This window comes from Zingiber officinale, chromosome 4A (assembly GCF_018446385.1).
Source record: "Zingiber officinale cultivar Zhangliang chromosome 4A, Zo_v1.1, whole genome shotgun sequence".
In the NCBI taxonomy this organism is placed as follows: Eukaryota; Viridiplantae; Streptophyta; class Magnoliopsida; order Zingiberales; family Zingiberaceae; genus Zingiber; species Zingiber officinale.
Window position 1 is genome coordinate 157,870,495 of NC_055992.1, and position 16,532 is coordinate 157,887,026.

Sequence of the window (16,532 nt, forward strand, 5' to 3'; positions counted from 1 at the left end):
GAAAAATACCTCTATATTCTTCTTCCAATTGGCAAAATCCTCCTCGAACTTCGGTGGATAGATGTTTGATCCGGCCATCTCGTGTGCTTTGTTCGACGGTTAGTCCTTCTGAAGTGAACCTTGCTCTGATACCACTTGTTGGCCTGATAGCGGCCGACTAGAGGGGGGAGAATAGTTCTGCAATCAAAAACAAACATTTCTCGAACTTTTATAGCGTAATTAAATCTAACACTTGCATAAATAGAATTAAGAAATTAAATAAAGAAAAAGATACATAATTGATTTTCTTGGTTACAACTAGGGAGGTTGTTAATTCAAGTGATTCGGCGGTAAGAATGGGGGACCCACTTCCTGAAGGGTCCCAGCCTGAGGACGGATGGAGGGCTGACTAAGCGGGTAATGGCCGCGTCAAGTAGTTGAGCAGGTCCGAGCGGAGCCAGAGATAACCCAGCCATAGGCTTGGGTTTCCGACGCCAAGGCGGGAGGACTGAATGGCCGAGCGGGTGTTTGCCCGGCTGGAACCGAAGGGCCGAGCGGGTGGTCCGTTCGGCCAGGATAAGGGCGAGGATACAAAGGTTAGCCGAGCGGCCTATTCGTTCGGCTCGGGATATGGGATGTCAGCAAAGGCATGTCTGATGATTATGTCGTACACAAGATTTCACGATAGAGGGTCTTGCCGTCACATCATGGAGAGGTTGATACAGTAGCGGTATGGCCTTATGGATGCCCTTCTGACAGACCCATACCTGGGCATGGTCGAAAGCAGGTGATCGCTTTGATTGGCGCACCCAGGCTCCTTCGAGAGGTCTATATAAGGTCTCCATTTCTTCACCGGAGGTACGCTGGTCTAAATCTCTGAAGCCACCTCTTTGTTATTCCTCGCCTGACTTGAGCGTCGGAGGGCCGTCGCCGGGATACCCCTCCCGTCTCGGTTTTGTTGCAGGTTCGCCGGAGCACTCGAGGATCCAGCAGGGAGCGCCACATCCCCAACGTCCGTTGACTCCCGGTTCGGACAGGATCAATTTGGCGCCGTCTGTGGGAACGCACCTGCATCCAAGCAGAGGCAATGGACGAGGCTGGAAGAATACATACCGTGGCACTCTCACAAGAAGAGTTGGACGCTATAGTCGAGGCGAGGGCAGCCAAGATAGTGGCGCAGCAAAAGGAGAAAGTACAGGCTGAGCGAGCGCAACAGCAAACCTCGGCTTTAGCAGGCCGGGTGGCGCAAGCAGACCGCCCGGAATATGTTTCAACAGGAGGGTTTCCTCAGGCACTCTTCCGTACTCCCCCAGAAATCGCGCCCGCTCACGGGGAGCAAGGATCTTCATCTGATGAGCCTCCCGTTCGGGATCATAGGAAGGGAAAAGCTCCCCGAGCGAACGCATCGCCCGAACAGGTTCACCGACAGTTCTCTGAAGCCATACATCGGGATCCGTTACCAAAATACTATACACCACCGCCGATCGGAGCTTACAATCGGACGACCGACCCCGACGATCATTTAGGGAAGTTCGATAGCATCGCCACCTTGCATCAGTACTCCGATGGCGTAAAGTGCCGGGTATTTCTCACCACTATCGGAATCTGCGCATAGGTGGTTTCGGAGGTTGCCGGACGGCTCTATCACTAGTTTCCAGGAGTTCCGAACGGCATTTCTTCATCACTTTGCGAGCAGCCGACGTTATCAAAGGACAAGCGTCAGCCTGTTCACCATCAAACAAGAACCAAGAGAATCTCTCCGGGCGTATATACAGCGATTTAATCAGGTAGCGGTGGACATCCCCACAGCCACCTCGGAGACAATGGTAAACGCCTTCACGCAAGGCCTCGTGGAAGGGGACTTCTTCCGCGCGCTCATTCGCAAACCGCCCAGAGACTACGACCACATGCTACACCGGGCGAATGAGTATATAAACGTGGAAGAGGCGGAGGCTGCCCGACGGAAGGGAACTCATGCCGAACGTCCGGCCCATGCCGAACAGAAGCAGCCCGCTGCCCATCAGCCACCAAGAGGACCAAGAGTTGAGGCATCTCGGGCACATCATGCGAAGTCCCCGGTGGTCCAAGAGGTAGCGGCCGAGCGGTCAAAGATGAAGAAAAAGAGGGTATGGACCCCCATGTTTTGCTCTTTCCATAATACTGACTCCCACAACACCCGCGACTGTCGGGGCCTGCCTTCAATCACCCATCCCGTACGACGGGGTGGCCCGCGTCGACCGCCTTCGCCCGACCGCCAGCAGCGGCATCAAGAGTCCGGTCGGTGAACATATAGGAGATCTCCCGACCAGCGCTTCCCTCCAAGGCATGAAGATCGTTCTCGGTCCAATGAGCGACCTAGGCAGTCCGCTCGGGAAGAGGAGAACAGAAACAACACCTCCCGGGGAGAAATCAATATTATTACGGGTGGGCCAAGCAGCTCAGAATCCATGAGGTGGGTTGCAGCCAAGAAAAGGCGAGCGGGCCCGAGATCAGTTTCGGGCCCAAGGATCTTGAGGGAGTTGAAGTGCCGCATGATGATGCCCTTATCATCAAAGCGGTGATAGCCAACTACACCATCCACCGTATCTTCATTAATACTGGCAGCTCGGTCAACATCATCTTCAGAAAGGCCTTTGATCAACTACAAATCGATCAAGCCGAGCTGCTGCCCATGACAACCCCCCTCTACGGGTTTACGGGCAACGAGGTTCTCCCGGTCGGACAGGTAAGACTGGCTATCTCCTTAGGGGAAGAACCGCTCCGGAGGACGAGGACAACAAACTTTGTGGTGGTCGACTCCCCTTCATCCTACAACGTAATACTGGGGCGACCGGCGTTAAGCGAATTCCGAGCTGCTGTGTCGACATTCTACCAGAAGATCAAATTCCCGGTCGAGGACAAAGTCGGTGAAGTACGAGGAGATCAGTTGGCCGCTCGGAAATGTTATGTGGAAATGGTCCGAGCCGAATCCAGTGCAGCGCGAAAGGCTCCACGGATCGAGGTACATGTCATAACTGAGAAACCTCCTGCTTTAATTTATGATGAAAAAGAGGAGGTTCAGATCCATCCGAGCCGATCGGAGGCTACAACCTTTATTGCCGCCGACCTGGAGGACGAACAGAAAGAAAAAGTGGTCAAATGCCTCCGGATGAATCATGACATCTTCGCCTGGTCGACGCATGAGCTGCCGGTGTCTCCCCCAGCATAGCCCAACATAAGCTTACCAGTAAAACAAAGGAGAAGAGATTTCAGCGCCGAGCAGAATATTATCATTCGAGCGGAGGTAGAAAGACTCTTAGAGGTCGGCCACATACGGGAGGTTCAATTCCCAAGCTGGTTAGCAAATGTGGTGCTCGTCTCCAAGCCGGGCAACAAATGGAGGGTGTGCATCGACTTCAGAGATCTGAACAAAGCTTGCCCGAAGGATTTCTACCCTTTGCCCCGAATCGACCAGCTCATAGATTCTATAGTCGGATGCGAGCTTATATGTATGCTGGACGCCTACCAAGGCTATCATCAAGTGCCGCTCGACCGGAGGTATATTGTACGAGCCAAAGGCTCAATTCCGAAGGCCCCGTGCCGCTCGGCCGGAGGTATATTGTACGAGCCAAAGGCTCAATTCCGAAGGCCCCGTGCCGCTCGGCCGGAGGTATATTGTACGAGCCAAAGGCTCAATTCCGAAGATCCTGTGTCGTTCGGCCAGGTAAACGTTGTCCAAATTAGGCTTAAAAGCCCGTCTAGCCCAGATATTAAACCGTAGAGCCGCGCCGACCGGCTATAAATATCCACGCCGACGAGCTCCGTCGTTAAAGATCGAGAGCCGCGCCGACCGGCTATAAATATCCGCGCCGTCAAGCTCCGACGTTAAAGATCGAGAGACGGTCCGGCGTCTATAAACCCTCCGGCCGGGAAACCGGGAGACGAGCCGGCGTCTATAAATCCCCGAGCAGAAGACCGACGAGCTCCGTCGTTAAAGATCGAGAGCCGCGCCGACCGGCTATAAATATCCGCGCCGACGAGCTCCGTCGTTAAAGATCGAGAGCCGCGCCGACCGGCTATAAATATCCGCGCCGACGAGCTCCGTCGTTAAAGATCGAGAGCCGCGCCGACCGGCTATAAATATCCACGCCGACGAGCTCCGTCGTTAAAGATCGAGAGCCGCGCCGACCGGCTATAAATATCCGCGCCGACGAGCTCCGTCGTAAAAGATCGAGAGTCGCGCCGACCGGCTATAAATATCCGCGCCGTCGAGCTCCGACGTTAAAGATCGGGAGACGAGCCGGCGTCTATAAATCCCCGAGCAGAAGACCGACGAGCCCGCGTAAAGATCGAGAGCCGCCGACCGGCTATAAATATCCGCTCCAACGCCGTCGTTAAAGATCGAGAGTCGCGCCGACCGCTATAAATATCCGCGCCAGCTCCGACGTTAAAGATCGAGAGACGGTCCGACGCCTATAAACCCTCCTACGGAAACCGGAGACGAGCCGCCTATAAATCCACGAGCGTAAGCCCGCCGAGCTCCGACAAGAAGATCGAGAGCCTCGCCGACCGGCTATAAATATCCGCGCCGACGAGCTCCGTCGTTAAAGATCGAGAGCCGCGCCGACCGGCTATAAATATCCGCGCCGACGAGCTCCGTCGTTAAAGATCGAGTGCCGCGGCGACCGGCTATAAATATCCGCGCCGACGAGCTCCGTCGTTAAAGATCGAGAGCCGCGCCGACCGGCTATAAATATCCGCGCCGTCGAGCTCCGACGTTAAAGAGCGAGAGACGGTCCGGCGTCTATAAACCCTCCGGCCGGGAAACCGGGAGACGAGCCGGCGTCTATAAATCCCCGAGCAGAAGCCCGTCGAGCTCCGACGTTAAAGATCGAGAGCCGCGCCGACCGACTATAAATATCCGCGCCGACGAGCTCCGTCGTTAAAGATCGAGACACTACGGTAAGATCGTAGTGGCAAGTACCTCTTGGGAGAATTTAGGAGTCATTTATCAGAAGTAGGGATTCAATCCCAACTAACTGCACCTGGTACACCCCAACAGAATGGTGTAGGAAAAGGAAGGTATAGGACTCTTATGGAAATAAGTAGATTGATGAGTTATTAAGAATATTATCAAAATCATTTTAAGGATATACTCTGGAAACGGGAGTGAATATAGTACCTTCTAAAATCAGAACTCTCTACTCATATAGAATTGCTGAATAGGCGTAAGCCTATTTCAAAGCATATTCGGATTCGGGTAGTCCAGCACATATGCAGAAGAGAGACAATGATAAATTGGACAGGAATTCACTTGTTTGTGGGTTATCCTAGTGAAATGAAAGTAGGTTTATAGTCTTAAAAATCAGAAGGTCATTGTTAGCATCAATGACCGATTTTTAAAAAAGGACTATGTAATAAACCATGTACCCATAAGAAAACTTGTTCTTAAGGAAATAATAAAAGACATGTCTAATCTAGTACCAACTGTACAAGATGAGATACCACAAAGAAACTACAACACGTATCACAAATGATACATAATTGCAGAAAGTGTCTTGTCGTAGTGGGAGGGTTGTTAGGCAACCTAAAAAGATTCATGATTTGGGAGAGTTTTTGGACTCGATCCCTGGAGGACATGAACCTGATCTCCGGACATATGACGAAGCACTCCAAGATAAAGATGCAGCATCTTGGCAAAGAGTAATGAATAAAAGAATTAGAATATATGTATTCTAATAAAATCTGAAAACTTGTAGAACCACCAAATGGTATAAAAGCCTTTGGGTATAAAAAGGTCTATAATAGGAAAAGAGGGATAGACAGGAAGGTAGAAACTTTCAAAGCAAGGCTAGATGAAAAAGGAAACTTTTTCACTGGTAGCCATGCTTAAGTCTATCCGGATTCTTTTATCTATTTGGTAAGTGGATGTCAAGACAGCATTCCTTAATGGAAGTCTTGAAGAAAGCATCCATATAAAGCAACCAGAAGGGTTCATTGCAAAAGGCTAAGAGCATCTTGTGTGCAAGCTCAATCAGTCTATGGACTGATACAAAGCTTCAAGGTCTTGGAACATCCAGTTTATCAAAGTAATCCAGACCTTTGGATTCATTTAGTAACTGGATAAGTCTTGTGTATACAAAAGGTGTGATGGAAGCGTGGTGGTATTTCTTGTACTATACGTAGATAACATTTTTGGTAGTTGGAAACAATATCAAAATGTTGTCAGAAGTAAGGGTATGGTTGTCCAAACAATTCGATATAAAGGACTTGGGAGAATGTATATATTCTTGAGATCAAAGTAATAAGGGATCGAAAGAAAAGAATATTTTACTTATTCCAAGCTTCATACATAGGAAAAATCCTTGCTCGTTTTAAGCATGCAAAACTCCAAGAAAGGTTTCTTACTTTTTTAGGATGGAGTAACTTTATCTAAAGATATGTCTCTGTAGACATCAAAGGAGATAAAGGAAATAAAGGCAGTTCTTTATGCTTCGGCTATCGGAAGCCTAATATATGCTATGCACGAGATCAGAAATCTGTTTTGCCAAGGGCATAGTTAGCAGATATCAAAGTAACCCTGGACAAGGACAGTGGACTGCAGTAAAGCATATATTGAAGTATCTTAGAGGCGCTAGAGATTATATGCTAGCTTACAAGGCAGTTAATTTGGTCCCTGTGGGTTACACGGATTTTGACTTCCAATCGGATAAGGACAATAATAAGTCAACCTCGGGGTTTTGTGTTTACTTTAGGAGGTAAAGTCATAACTATGGAAAAGTGATAAGCATAAGTGTTTTTCTGGACTCCACCATAGAAGCTTAGTATATGGCAAGCCTATGAGGTAGCCTTAAAAGCTGAATGGCTCAATAACCTCAAGATAGACTTAGATATGATTTCTGGTTTGTCCAAAGATTATTACAATTTATTGTAATAATGTTGGTGCAGTAGCAAACTCAAAGAAACCATAAGTCTATAAGGCAAGTAAACACAATAGAGCGCAAGTACCACCCAATACGAGAAATCGTATAAACGAGGAGAAGTTGTTGCCGCCTAGATTGCATCAGGTAATGACCTATAGATCCTTTCACTAAGGTCCTTAAGGCAAGAGCTTTTGATGGGCATGTTGAAGGGTTGAGAATCAGATGTATGACAGCAGATATGACAGCTTAGTCTTTTAGTATAAGTGGGAGATTGTTGGAGTGTAAACTGAAAGCCTAAGCTTTGTAAACATTCATTATGAATAAAGAATCACATTTGGTCAAATTGTCTACATTTAGTTGTAGTTGTTCAATTAATTTATACTGTAGATAACATAGTATGTGGTGCCACATGCAGAAGATGATGTTATCAGTACCTTATAAATTATAAACAGTAGCTCACGACCAAAATGGAAAGGAACAAACCATTAGAAGGTCGTAGTGTAATTAGGTATCAGTTTATCTTGACTGTATAATTACACTAGTACACTTAGAGTGTATTGAGTAGGACCATTTGAGGTCGTTTCTTTTATACTGATTTTATAAAGAAACAAAGACCTCGGTTATTATGGAAGTGTGTGCTCTTAATCCTGATATTATAACAAGCACATATATTTGATATTTATTTCTTTAATTTATCAATGGGTGATATTTAGTTCGATGAATCAATAAGCCCGATAAGTTGGGAAATGGTATCACTTATAGTGTGTGTTATTGATTATAGAAGGAAACTGTGTCCTAGAGATACTAGGTTGAGAATGTCCCCAAGAGGAGCTCAAAAGGATTGTCATGTTAAACCCTGTAGGTGGACTTAGTCCGACATGACGATGAAGTTGAGTGGTACTACTCTTGGAGCTAGATATTAATTAAGTGAGTTGCCAGTAACTTACTTAATTAGTGGACATTTGTTATCTTAAACACAGGGAGACTAACACACTCATAATAAGAAGGAGCCCAAAAATGTAATTAGGGATTGGTGCGGTAGTTCAATAATAATTCTCTAGTGGAATGAATTATTATTGATAAAATTAAGTTATGTGTTCGGAGCGAACACGGGATGCTTAATTTTATCGGGAGACCAAAACCAATTCCTCCTCTCGGTCCCTATCGTAGCCTCTTAATTATAGAGTACTATACCCACCTATACCCACCTTCTTACCCATCCTATAGGGGGCCGACCAAGCTAGGGCCGGCCATGTTTTGGTTCATGGGTGAATTCATGTGGCCGGCCCTAGCTTGAACTCAAGATTAGGTGGCCGGCCCTATTAAAATCAAAAGGAATTTTATTTTTTAAATTTTTCTTATGTGGATAACATGATTTAAAAGAGAGTTTAAAAATTTAAATCTTTCCTTTTATAAGATTCTACAAAAGATTAAGAGAAGAGTTAAATTTCTTTCCTTATTTGTAGATTAAAAGGTTGATTTTAATTTTGGTAAAAACTTTACTTTTAATCATGTTCATAATTTAAAAGAGAGTTTAAAAATTAAATATCTCTTTTATAAAGCTTCTACAAAGATTAAGAAAAGATTAGATATCTTTCCTTATTTGTAGATTGGAAGAGATTTTAATTTTTAAAGATGACTTTCTTTTTATCCACATGTTTAAAAGAAATATTTTAATTTATAAAATTTCCTTTTTATTGACCATCATGAAGGGAAAATTTATTAGATAAATTTTTTATAAAATTTCCGGAAACAAATTAAGAAAGTTTTAATTCTTGATTGAATTAAATTTCCTTTGCTTGGTTTAAAGTGGCCGGCCACATTGTTGATGAGATCAAATTATTTTTAATTAAATAAATTTTCCTTATCAATGGCAAAAGAATTAAGGAAATTTTTATTTAAATTTCCTTATTTGCTAAGGCCAAGGATTATAAAAGAGAGGGTAGAGGTGCCTTCATGGCTTACAACTCTATTATTTTTCCTCTCTCTTTTTCTTCCTTGGTGTGGTCGGCCATCCTCTCCTCCTTTCTTCTCTTTGATGGCCGAACCTCATCCTTCTTGTGGAGACTCATATGGTGGCCGGATCAAGTTTAGAGAAGAAGAAGAAGAAGGAGAGAAAGAAAGCTTTGTTTCTAGCATCCCTTGGAGCATGGTGGTGGTGGCCGAACCTCTTCATCCTAGGAGAAGTTTTGATGGCCGAAACTTGTAAGGAAGAAGAAGGTGCTAGGTGGTTCTCATCTCGGAAGATCGTTGCCCACACAACGTCCGAGGTTAGAAGAGGAATACGGTAGAAGATCAAGAGGTTTTTCTACAAGGTATAACTAGTAATTTTTCTTTCCGCATCATACTAGTTATTTATGGAAATAATACCAAATACAAGAGGCTTACAATTCTAGAATTTCGAATATGTTTTTCGATGTTGTGTTCTTTTGTTTTTTCTTTTCCTTGTGATTTGATTGTTCTTTTCGGTTAACCTAAAGTTATTTTAGGAAATTAAATATTAGCTTTCTATAAAAGGTTTTGTCTAGTCGGTGGTGGTTGCTCCCATATCCAAGAAGGCCGTGTGCCTCGCCACGTCAGTACTGGGAACCAATTATGGAAATTAATATTTAATGAAATTAATAACTTAAGGTGATTTGGGTCGAACGTGTTAAGTTCCGCAGGAGATCCAAGTCAAAACCTAAAAGAACAAATAGATTAAGTTTTGGATCAAACGTGTTAAGTTCCGCAGGCGATCCAAAATTTAATTTAAAAGAACACATGGTAGCTAGGAAAAGGTTCAGACCTTTGTACAAAATTTTTGTACAGTGGAACCTCTAGGTTTTCCGAGTAGCAACCAACAGGCACAGCGGTCTGCCATTTGGTTCTGAATGCTGGCCGCTCGGGAAGTCGTATATAGAAGAAGAACTCCTTCCAGTGCTTGTTGGAGGTTGGCATATTCTCAAAAAATTTGAAGCCTATTCTACTTTGGAAAATAAAAGTACCCAACTCGGATTGTTTGGGGTAGAAGAAGTAGTGGAATATTTTGGGGTCGAGTGGGATACTGTGCAGCTTAAAGAGGACGATCACCCCGCTCAGCAGCCTAAAGGAATTCGGCACAAGTTGGCCGAGCGGGATGCGAAAATAATTACAAACTTCCAAAACAAAACGATGGGTAGGAAATCTAAGGCCGCCCTGGAATTGGTCCAGAAAAAAACAAATGGTACCGATCGGCGGGTTATGGGACTGGTCGGTCGGGTCGGCTACAACTATTTCATGGTTGTCCGGGATCCCGTACGTCCGAACAAGACGCCGAGCGCCCTCCTCGTCAAATTTACTCTCCATGGTCATATACCAGGGACCATGAACATCAACAGCGGGTACGGAAGTGCTCGCCATGACTAAAGTACCCAGAAAAAGAAAGAAGGAAGCCGAAAGAAACTCGGAAACGGAGGACAGATAAAGGTTCGCAAGCAAGGGGACGAAAGGAGTTCCCCGCGAAAGGGAAAGGCCGAACAAAAGGAAGGGAGAAGCTTACTGAGAAAAGATGAACGGAGAGGATCACCAGAAAGCCAAAAACCACCAAGAGGCAAGAACTAGGACAGCCGGAACGATGCAGCCGCGGGCACCTTCGACGGAGGACGCGCAATTAAACAGAGAATGCAGCGTAAGGGCGAAGACGAAGGCTTTATGCGAACGAGGCTGGTCAGCCTCGTCCGTCGGATGCAGGTCATGAGAGACGAGGTCATCATCTAACCGTCTATTTCAAAACAATCGGCGTCCCATCACCACCGCGCGAGAAGAGCCACGTGGCGCTCTGTCACCAGGCGCAATTAATGCGCCCATACCGCGCATGCTTCGACTTAATGAAAAGGATTTGCGTGATTTTCGAGAAGATTTAGACAAGCAAACATCCACGTTGAGCGCCAAGACATCCAAAACGAAGAGCCGAGCGGCTGAATTTGGCATAAGGGCCGAACGGCTCAAGGGATATTATAAGCGACGGTAAGGCGACGACCGCCCGCTCGGACACATAGTCCAGTCAGTCGGACTCACTGCCTCCTTCGACTAGACTTGAAGGGGAGGCAAGTGATCCGGCGGTGAGAATGGGGGACCCACTTCCTGAAGGGTCCCAGCCTGAGGTAAGATGGAGGGCTGACTAAGCGGGTAAGGGCCGCGTCGAGCAGTTGAGCAGGTCCAAGCGGAGCCAGATATAACCCAGCCATAGGCTTGGGTTTCCGACGCCAAGGCGGGTGTCTGCCCGGCTGGAACCGAAGGGCCGAGCGGGTGGTCCGTTCGGCCAGGATAAGGGCGAGGATACAAAGGTTAGCCGAGCGGCCTATTCGTTCGGCTCGGGATATGGGATGTCAGCAAAGGCATGTCTGATGATTATGTCGTACACAAGATTTCACGATAGAGGGTCTTGCCGTCACATCATGGAGAGGTTGATACAGTAGCGGTATGGCCTTATGGATGCCCTTCTGACAGACCCATACCTGGGCATGGTCGAAAGCAGGTGATTGCTTTGATTGGCGCGCCCAGGCTCCTTCGAGAGGTCTATATAAGGTCTTCATTTCTTCACCGGAGGTACGCTGGTCTGAATCTCTGAAGCCACCTCTTTGTTATTCCTCGCCTGACTTGAGCGTCGGAGGGCCGTCGCCGGGACACCCCTCCCGGCTCGGTTTTGTTGCAGGTTCGCCGGAGCACTCGAGGATCCAGCAGGGAGCGCCACATCCCCAGCGTCCGTTGACTCCCGGTTCGGACAGGATCATCAAGGAAGTTAAAAGCGTACTAAAACTCTCCTTTAGGCGGAGAAACCTCTTTACAATAATTTGCACACTCAATTATAGAATATAACTCAAGAATATTCAATTACAAGTGTTGTGTTCTATTTCCTAGGTTCAGGGGTCATGTTATAGCCCCTGGAAAATCTTATCCTGCGATAAAAGGCACCTCCGGCAAGGCGCCAGTGGATAAAATTTTATCCACTGCCAACGACAAAATTTGCCTGGTTGAAGGCGCCTTCCACTAAAGGCGCGGAGGCGCCTTCAATTCCCTTTGAAGGCGCCTCCAGCAGTGTTTCCATCCTCCTTTCGCTCTTCTACTGTTTCGATCGCCTGGGTGATCTCGGCCATTCGAAATAGGGCTTACCCAAACCCTTTTTTCGACCTTCTCCTCGAGCAGATTTTCGCTCCGAGCTCTTGTCCCTCGGACTGTCGCGCACGTCCTTTTTATCCACCAGTGTACTCTTCCGCAACACCTCGCCCCTCGGATGCACCAAGTTCGTCAGCTCTTTCCTGTGCCGTCCTTCTCGATAACCGCAACTTTCGATCGTCTTCCTATGCTCCTAAGCTTCTACACACTTAGACACAGAGTTAAACACCAATAGGATCTAACCTGATTTGGTTGATCACATCAAAACTACCACGGGATACCAACTATCTCTCTTTTTTTAATGTGATCAAACCCCAGTTAAGTTGGGGTAATTAAAAAAATTTCTAATTTTTGCAAGTAAAAAAAATTACAAGTAAGAAAATTTTTCTAAGTAAAATTTGCTAGAAAAAAAATTTTAAAAAAATTGAAGTAAAATTTTTTAACCTTTCTGTAAGAGGAAAATTTACAAGTACCCTTTAGACTTATTCTACCCTACTCCCCTTTTGATCATATTAAAAATAGGGTTCATTTAAAAATTTAAGAGTAAAAAAATTTCTAACTATTTTAAAAAGATAAGAATTAATTAAAAATATTTAATTAATTTTTAACAGAAAATTAAGGTATTTTTAACAGAAAATTAAGGCTCACCAGAGGGGTGTCTTATGGTGGATCGATGAGCCGGTTGTGATACTAATCAAGTGGTCGTGTCCCATAAGAATAAATGAATGTGAGCCGAATGAGAAGCTGGATCTGACGGCACGGAGTCGAACACGACTTGGACCCAAAAGGTAGCATGCAGGCCAGGACCTAACAGCAACACTCAGGCCGGGATATGAGATCGACACGTAGACCGGGATACGAAATCGACACGCATGTCAGGATATGAGATTGGCAAGCAGGTCGTGATACAATAACAGCACGAAGACCGAAACAAAACGATGACTCTATGGCTAAAACACAATAGTGGCACAGAGGTTTGAGATAATGACATGTAAGCCTGAAGGTCGAAACGCGATCACAGCACCCCGGCCAGAGGCCTACGGTGACGAGGAATCTACATAGGATAAGCGTCGGATTCTCAAAGATAGCGACAGCTAGCCATGGCGTGGAGGTGGCAGCAACTATGGCACGAAGGCCATGGCAGTGGTGGGCAACAGCGACACCCTCAGCACTGGAGTGGGTCGTGGCCTCGTGGGTGGCCGGCGGCAGCTAGGTGGCGACTGTCGGTGTGGAGAGGAGGCGGCAACGAAGGGGGGGTTAGTGGCGTGCATGAGGGAAAAGGGAGTTGTTGGCCGCGTGACGGGAGATAGCGACGAGACACGTCCTCATTGTCGTATGCTATGACAGTCGCTGGATGCAACGCTGGTCGTCGGAGAGGGGAAGAGAGGAGAGGGGTGATTCGGTCATGGAGATGGTAGACATCGATGGCGAATGACATCAGAGGCGGCGTTCGCGAGGGTGAGGTGGTCTTCCTCAACGTGAGGTGGCGGAATATCACGGGAGAGAGAAGAGGAGAGGCAACATCGATGTCATTGGGATGGAGAAGGAAGAGGGGAGCCGACCATTGAGAGAATGAGAAGTGTCGATGTCAGCATGAACGCGTGGCGACGAGGGGAATGAGGCTTCGGAGGTCTGTTGGTGTGAGGGGAGCAAGTATGTGTGCTGCCGACACCAGGGGAAGCAACGAGGCGACTAAGGCATGCTTTCCCAGTGGTGGCGGCGGAAGAGAACAAAGAAGCTGGTCTCTCTCCTGTGCTTCTTCCAGCGGAGAAAACCCCAAAGGAAGAAGACGACCCTATCCCTTTGGCAGCGGAAAAATCTCCAAGTCCCCCCTCAAAAGTGCTTCCTCCCCTCTCCTAAAGCCCTAAACAATGGAATGATAAAAATACCCTCCCTCCTCCCCTTAATTCCTCTTGGACCCCTAAAATATATCCGCATCACTGTCCATGGTCATCATTCGTCAGTGTCCCAATGCAATCATTGGTGATCTCCGGCCATGAAAGTCGATTGTTAACCATCCGAAGCGGTTGTCGGAGCTAGCAATGCGCAGAAATCGTGAGACGTGGTTTTTGTTTTTTGCTGCAACAATCTCTACCGCGACAAACACCGTTGTTGAGCATCAACCTCCCGACGCAGTCATCGGGACTCGCCGACCACATACGTCGATTGCTTGCCTCCTCACGAGGTCGTCGATGCCCGCAATTTGCGCTTCTACCACGATAGTTTCTGCCACAACAAACACTGTTCGTCGCCCCACAACTTGACACCGACACACTATGTAATATGCGTCCACTCCCATTTCAAAGTCTATCATAGAACCCTTAGTTAAGGACATCGTTGAACTCGACGGCAAAGAATCATTCCTAGTTGGTGAGATTTGTAAAGACACCATCAACTCTAATGGTCTTCTACTTGAGGACAGATCCTCTGGTCCGCAATTTACGGACCAGAGGATGGTCCACTATTATAGACCTTTGATTTAGATGGACCATACCAACTTAAAAGTGGGCTCTATCTAAATCAATAGTTCTCATACAATGGACCATCCTCTGATCTGCAAATTACGGACCAGAAGATCTCTACTGCTTCTACTTAGGGAGCTTTTATTGAACCTGGTTCTCTGATATTAATGTCAAATTTATTTCGACATATCAAAAGCATATAATAGATTATAAATTTTTTAAAAAATAATTCTATATAATAGATTACAAACTTTTAAAAAAATAATCCTTAATATACCTCAATCGATGGTGTCATAAACTCCGAAAACTATGAACTCAGAGTCGGATAATAATCACAATTATCAAATTATAATTCGATTATATTCCTTACCGTATAATATGTCTTGGACATTACCAACAGACCATAACATTACAAACTAACCAAAATCTCCAGTGAATTCATTTCGTTTCGTTTCATCTCTGAGCCCTTCATTTACTGTTAAATGGGAAATCAAGAGAGTCCATCAAATAATTGAAGGTTCTAAAACGAAAAAGAATCCCGGACACGTGGGAGTTGGTAGTTGGTCCAACCCAACTGCTCCCCACTTCCATTCCATTTATGTACACGATAAACGACGAGCGCCGAGTCGGAACTCGGACCTGCAGGTGAGGCGAGTTACGACTCGACCGAGTTCTCCCGCACTAGCTCACGAAGCGCCCGCTCCGACTCGGCGCCATCCGCCCGGGCGACGAACGGGTGCCCCAGAAGATCCGCGACCGACCACCGCTTCCCGCTCTCCTTCTGCAGGCAGCACTCGATGAATTCCCGGAACTCGCCCGAGGCGGCACCCTCCGCTACCGTCCCGATCGCCCCTCCTAAGCAGATCGCCACCATCAGCGCCGCCCAGTCAGGCTGCGCCCCCTCCGGTAGCAGCGGAAAGTGACCGCGGTGCAGTTCCAGCACCGCCAGCCCGAGGCTCCACACGTCAGCCGCGTACGGGTCGTAGTCCCCGCCGTGCGACGCCGGATCGAACCGCTCCGGGCTCATGTAGGCGCAGGTGCCCACGTAGGAGTCGCAGGGGTCGAGCGACCGCCGCAGCACCTTGCCAACCCCGAAATCGGCGATCTTGACCACGCCGACGGAGTTGATGAGGAGATTGGCGGGTTTGATGTCGCGGTGCACGATCTGGCGGGAGTGGAGTTCCGCGAGGCCTAGGAGGGCCTGGCGTGCGATGGAGGCGAGCGCGGACTCCGGAAAGGGGCGGCTCCCCCGTCGGCGGAGCAGGGCGTCGAGGGATCCGCCGTCCATGTGCTCGAGGAGGAAAGAAACATCACCGGATGGGGTGGTGATGACGGAGTGCAAACGAACCACGTGGTTACAGTCCGAAGCGCGGCGTAGGATGTCGATCTCGCGGTACGCCTGACGCCGGAGCAACGGATCTGCGCGGACAACCTTGAGCGCGTACACGGCGGCACTGCGGCGGTGACGGACCCTGTGAACGGTGCCCCCGTTGCCGTGGCCGAGCACCCGAATCTTCTCGAAGTCCGAGACCCGCAGCTCAGTCGACGGGGCCAACGAGGAGGAAGAGGAAGAAGAGCACAGTGCCGCCGCTGCCGCCGGAAGAGGAGGAAGAGCGAAGCGGACGCCACAGTCAACGGCGGCGGCTGTTTCCGGAAGTTCGAGGGTGAGATGAAGCTGGGGAAGCCTTCGATTGCCGACGGCTGCCATGGCGAAACCTTCGGTGAAAGGATTAGGGCTCGATCGGCGACCCTTCGATTCGAAAGGTAGCGCTTTTATTAATAGCGAGTGGGATGAGATAAGTGAGAATCCGGTCACCGTCCGTAGGATAACCAAAGCCCTACGACCCGCCCATATAATTGCACACTGGTGGACACATGGGTCCGTTGGCCAAGGAGGTGAAGGGTTTTCGCGGTGCGCGGATCCCATCGACCAGCGTGAGTTAAACGTGGAGACAGCGGACGAAGTCGGGTAGAAGGTGTGGGGATGGTTTGCGTTTTTTGGTAATTAATTAAGAGGCCATTTAATTAATAAATCAGTATTATTAATGGAAAAAAA

The 16,532-nt window shown here is 47.7% G+C and overlaps 1 protein-coding gene across 1 annotated transcript; it reads right to left on the reverse strand.

The window, feature by feature from the left end:
- Nucleotides 1–14,893: 14,893 nt before the first annotated feature.
- On the reverse strand, nt 14,894–16,251 carry LOC121971874 (mitogen-activated protein kinase kinase 9-like). Its single transcript, XM_042523362.1, has one exon. The coding sequence runs from the start codon at nt 16,182–16,184 to the stop codon at nt 15,132–15,134; it is 1,053 nt and encodes a 350-aa protein (XP_042379296.1). The 5' UTR covers nt 16,185–16,251; the 3' UTR covers nt 14,894–15,131.
- Nucleotides 16,252–16,532: the final 281 nt, after the last annotated feature.

Coding starts and splice junctions, on each gene's coding strand:
- LOC121971874 (XM_042523362.1), bottom strand. CDS start 16,184: ATGGCAGCCGTCGGCAATCGAAGGCTTCCCCAGCTTCATCTCACCCTC.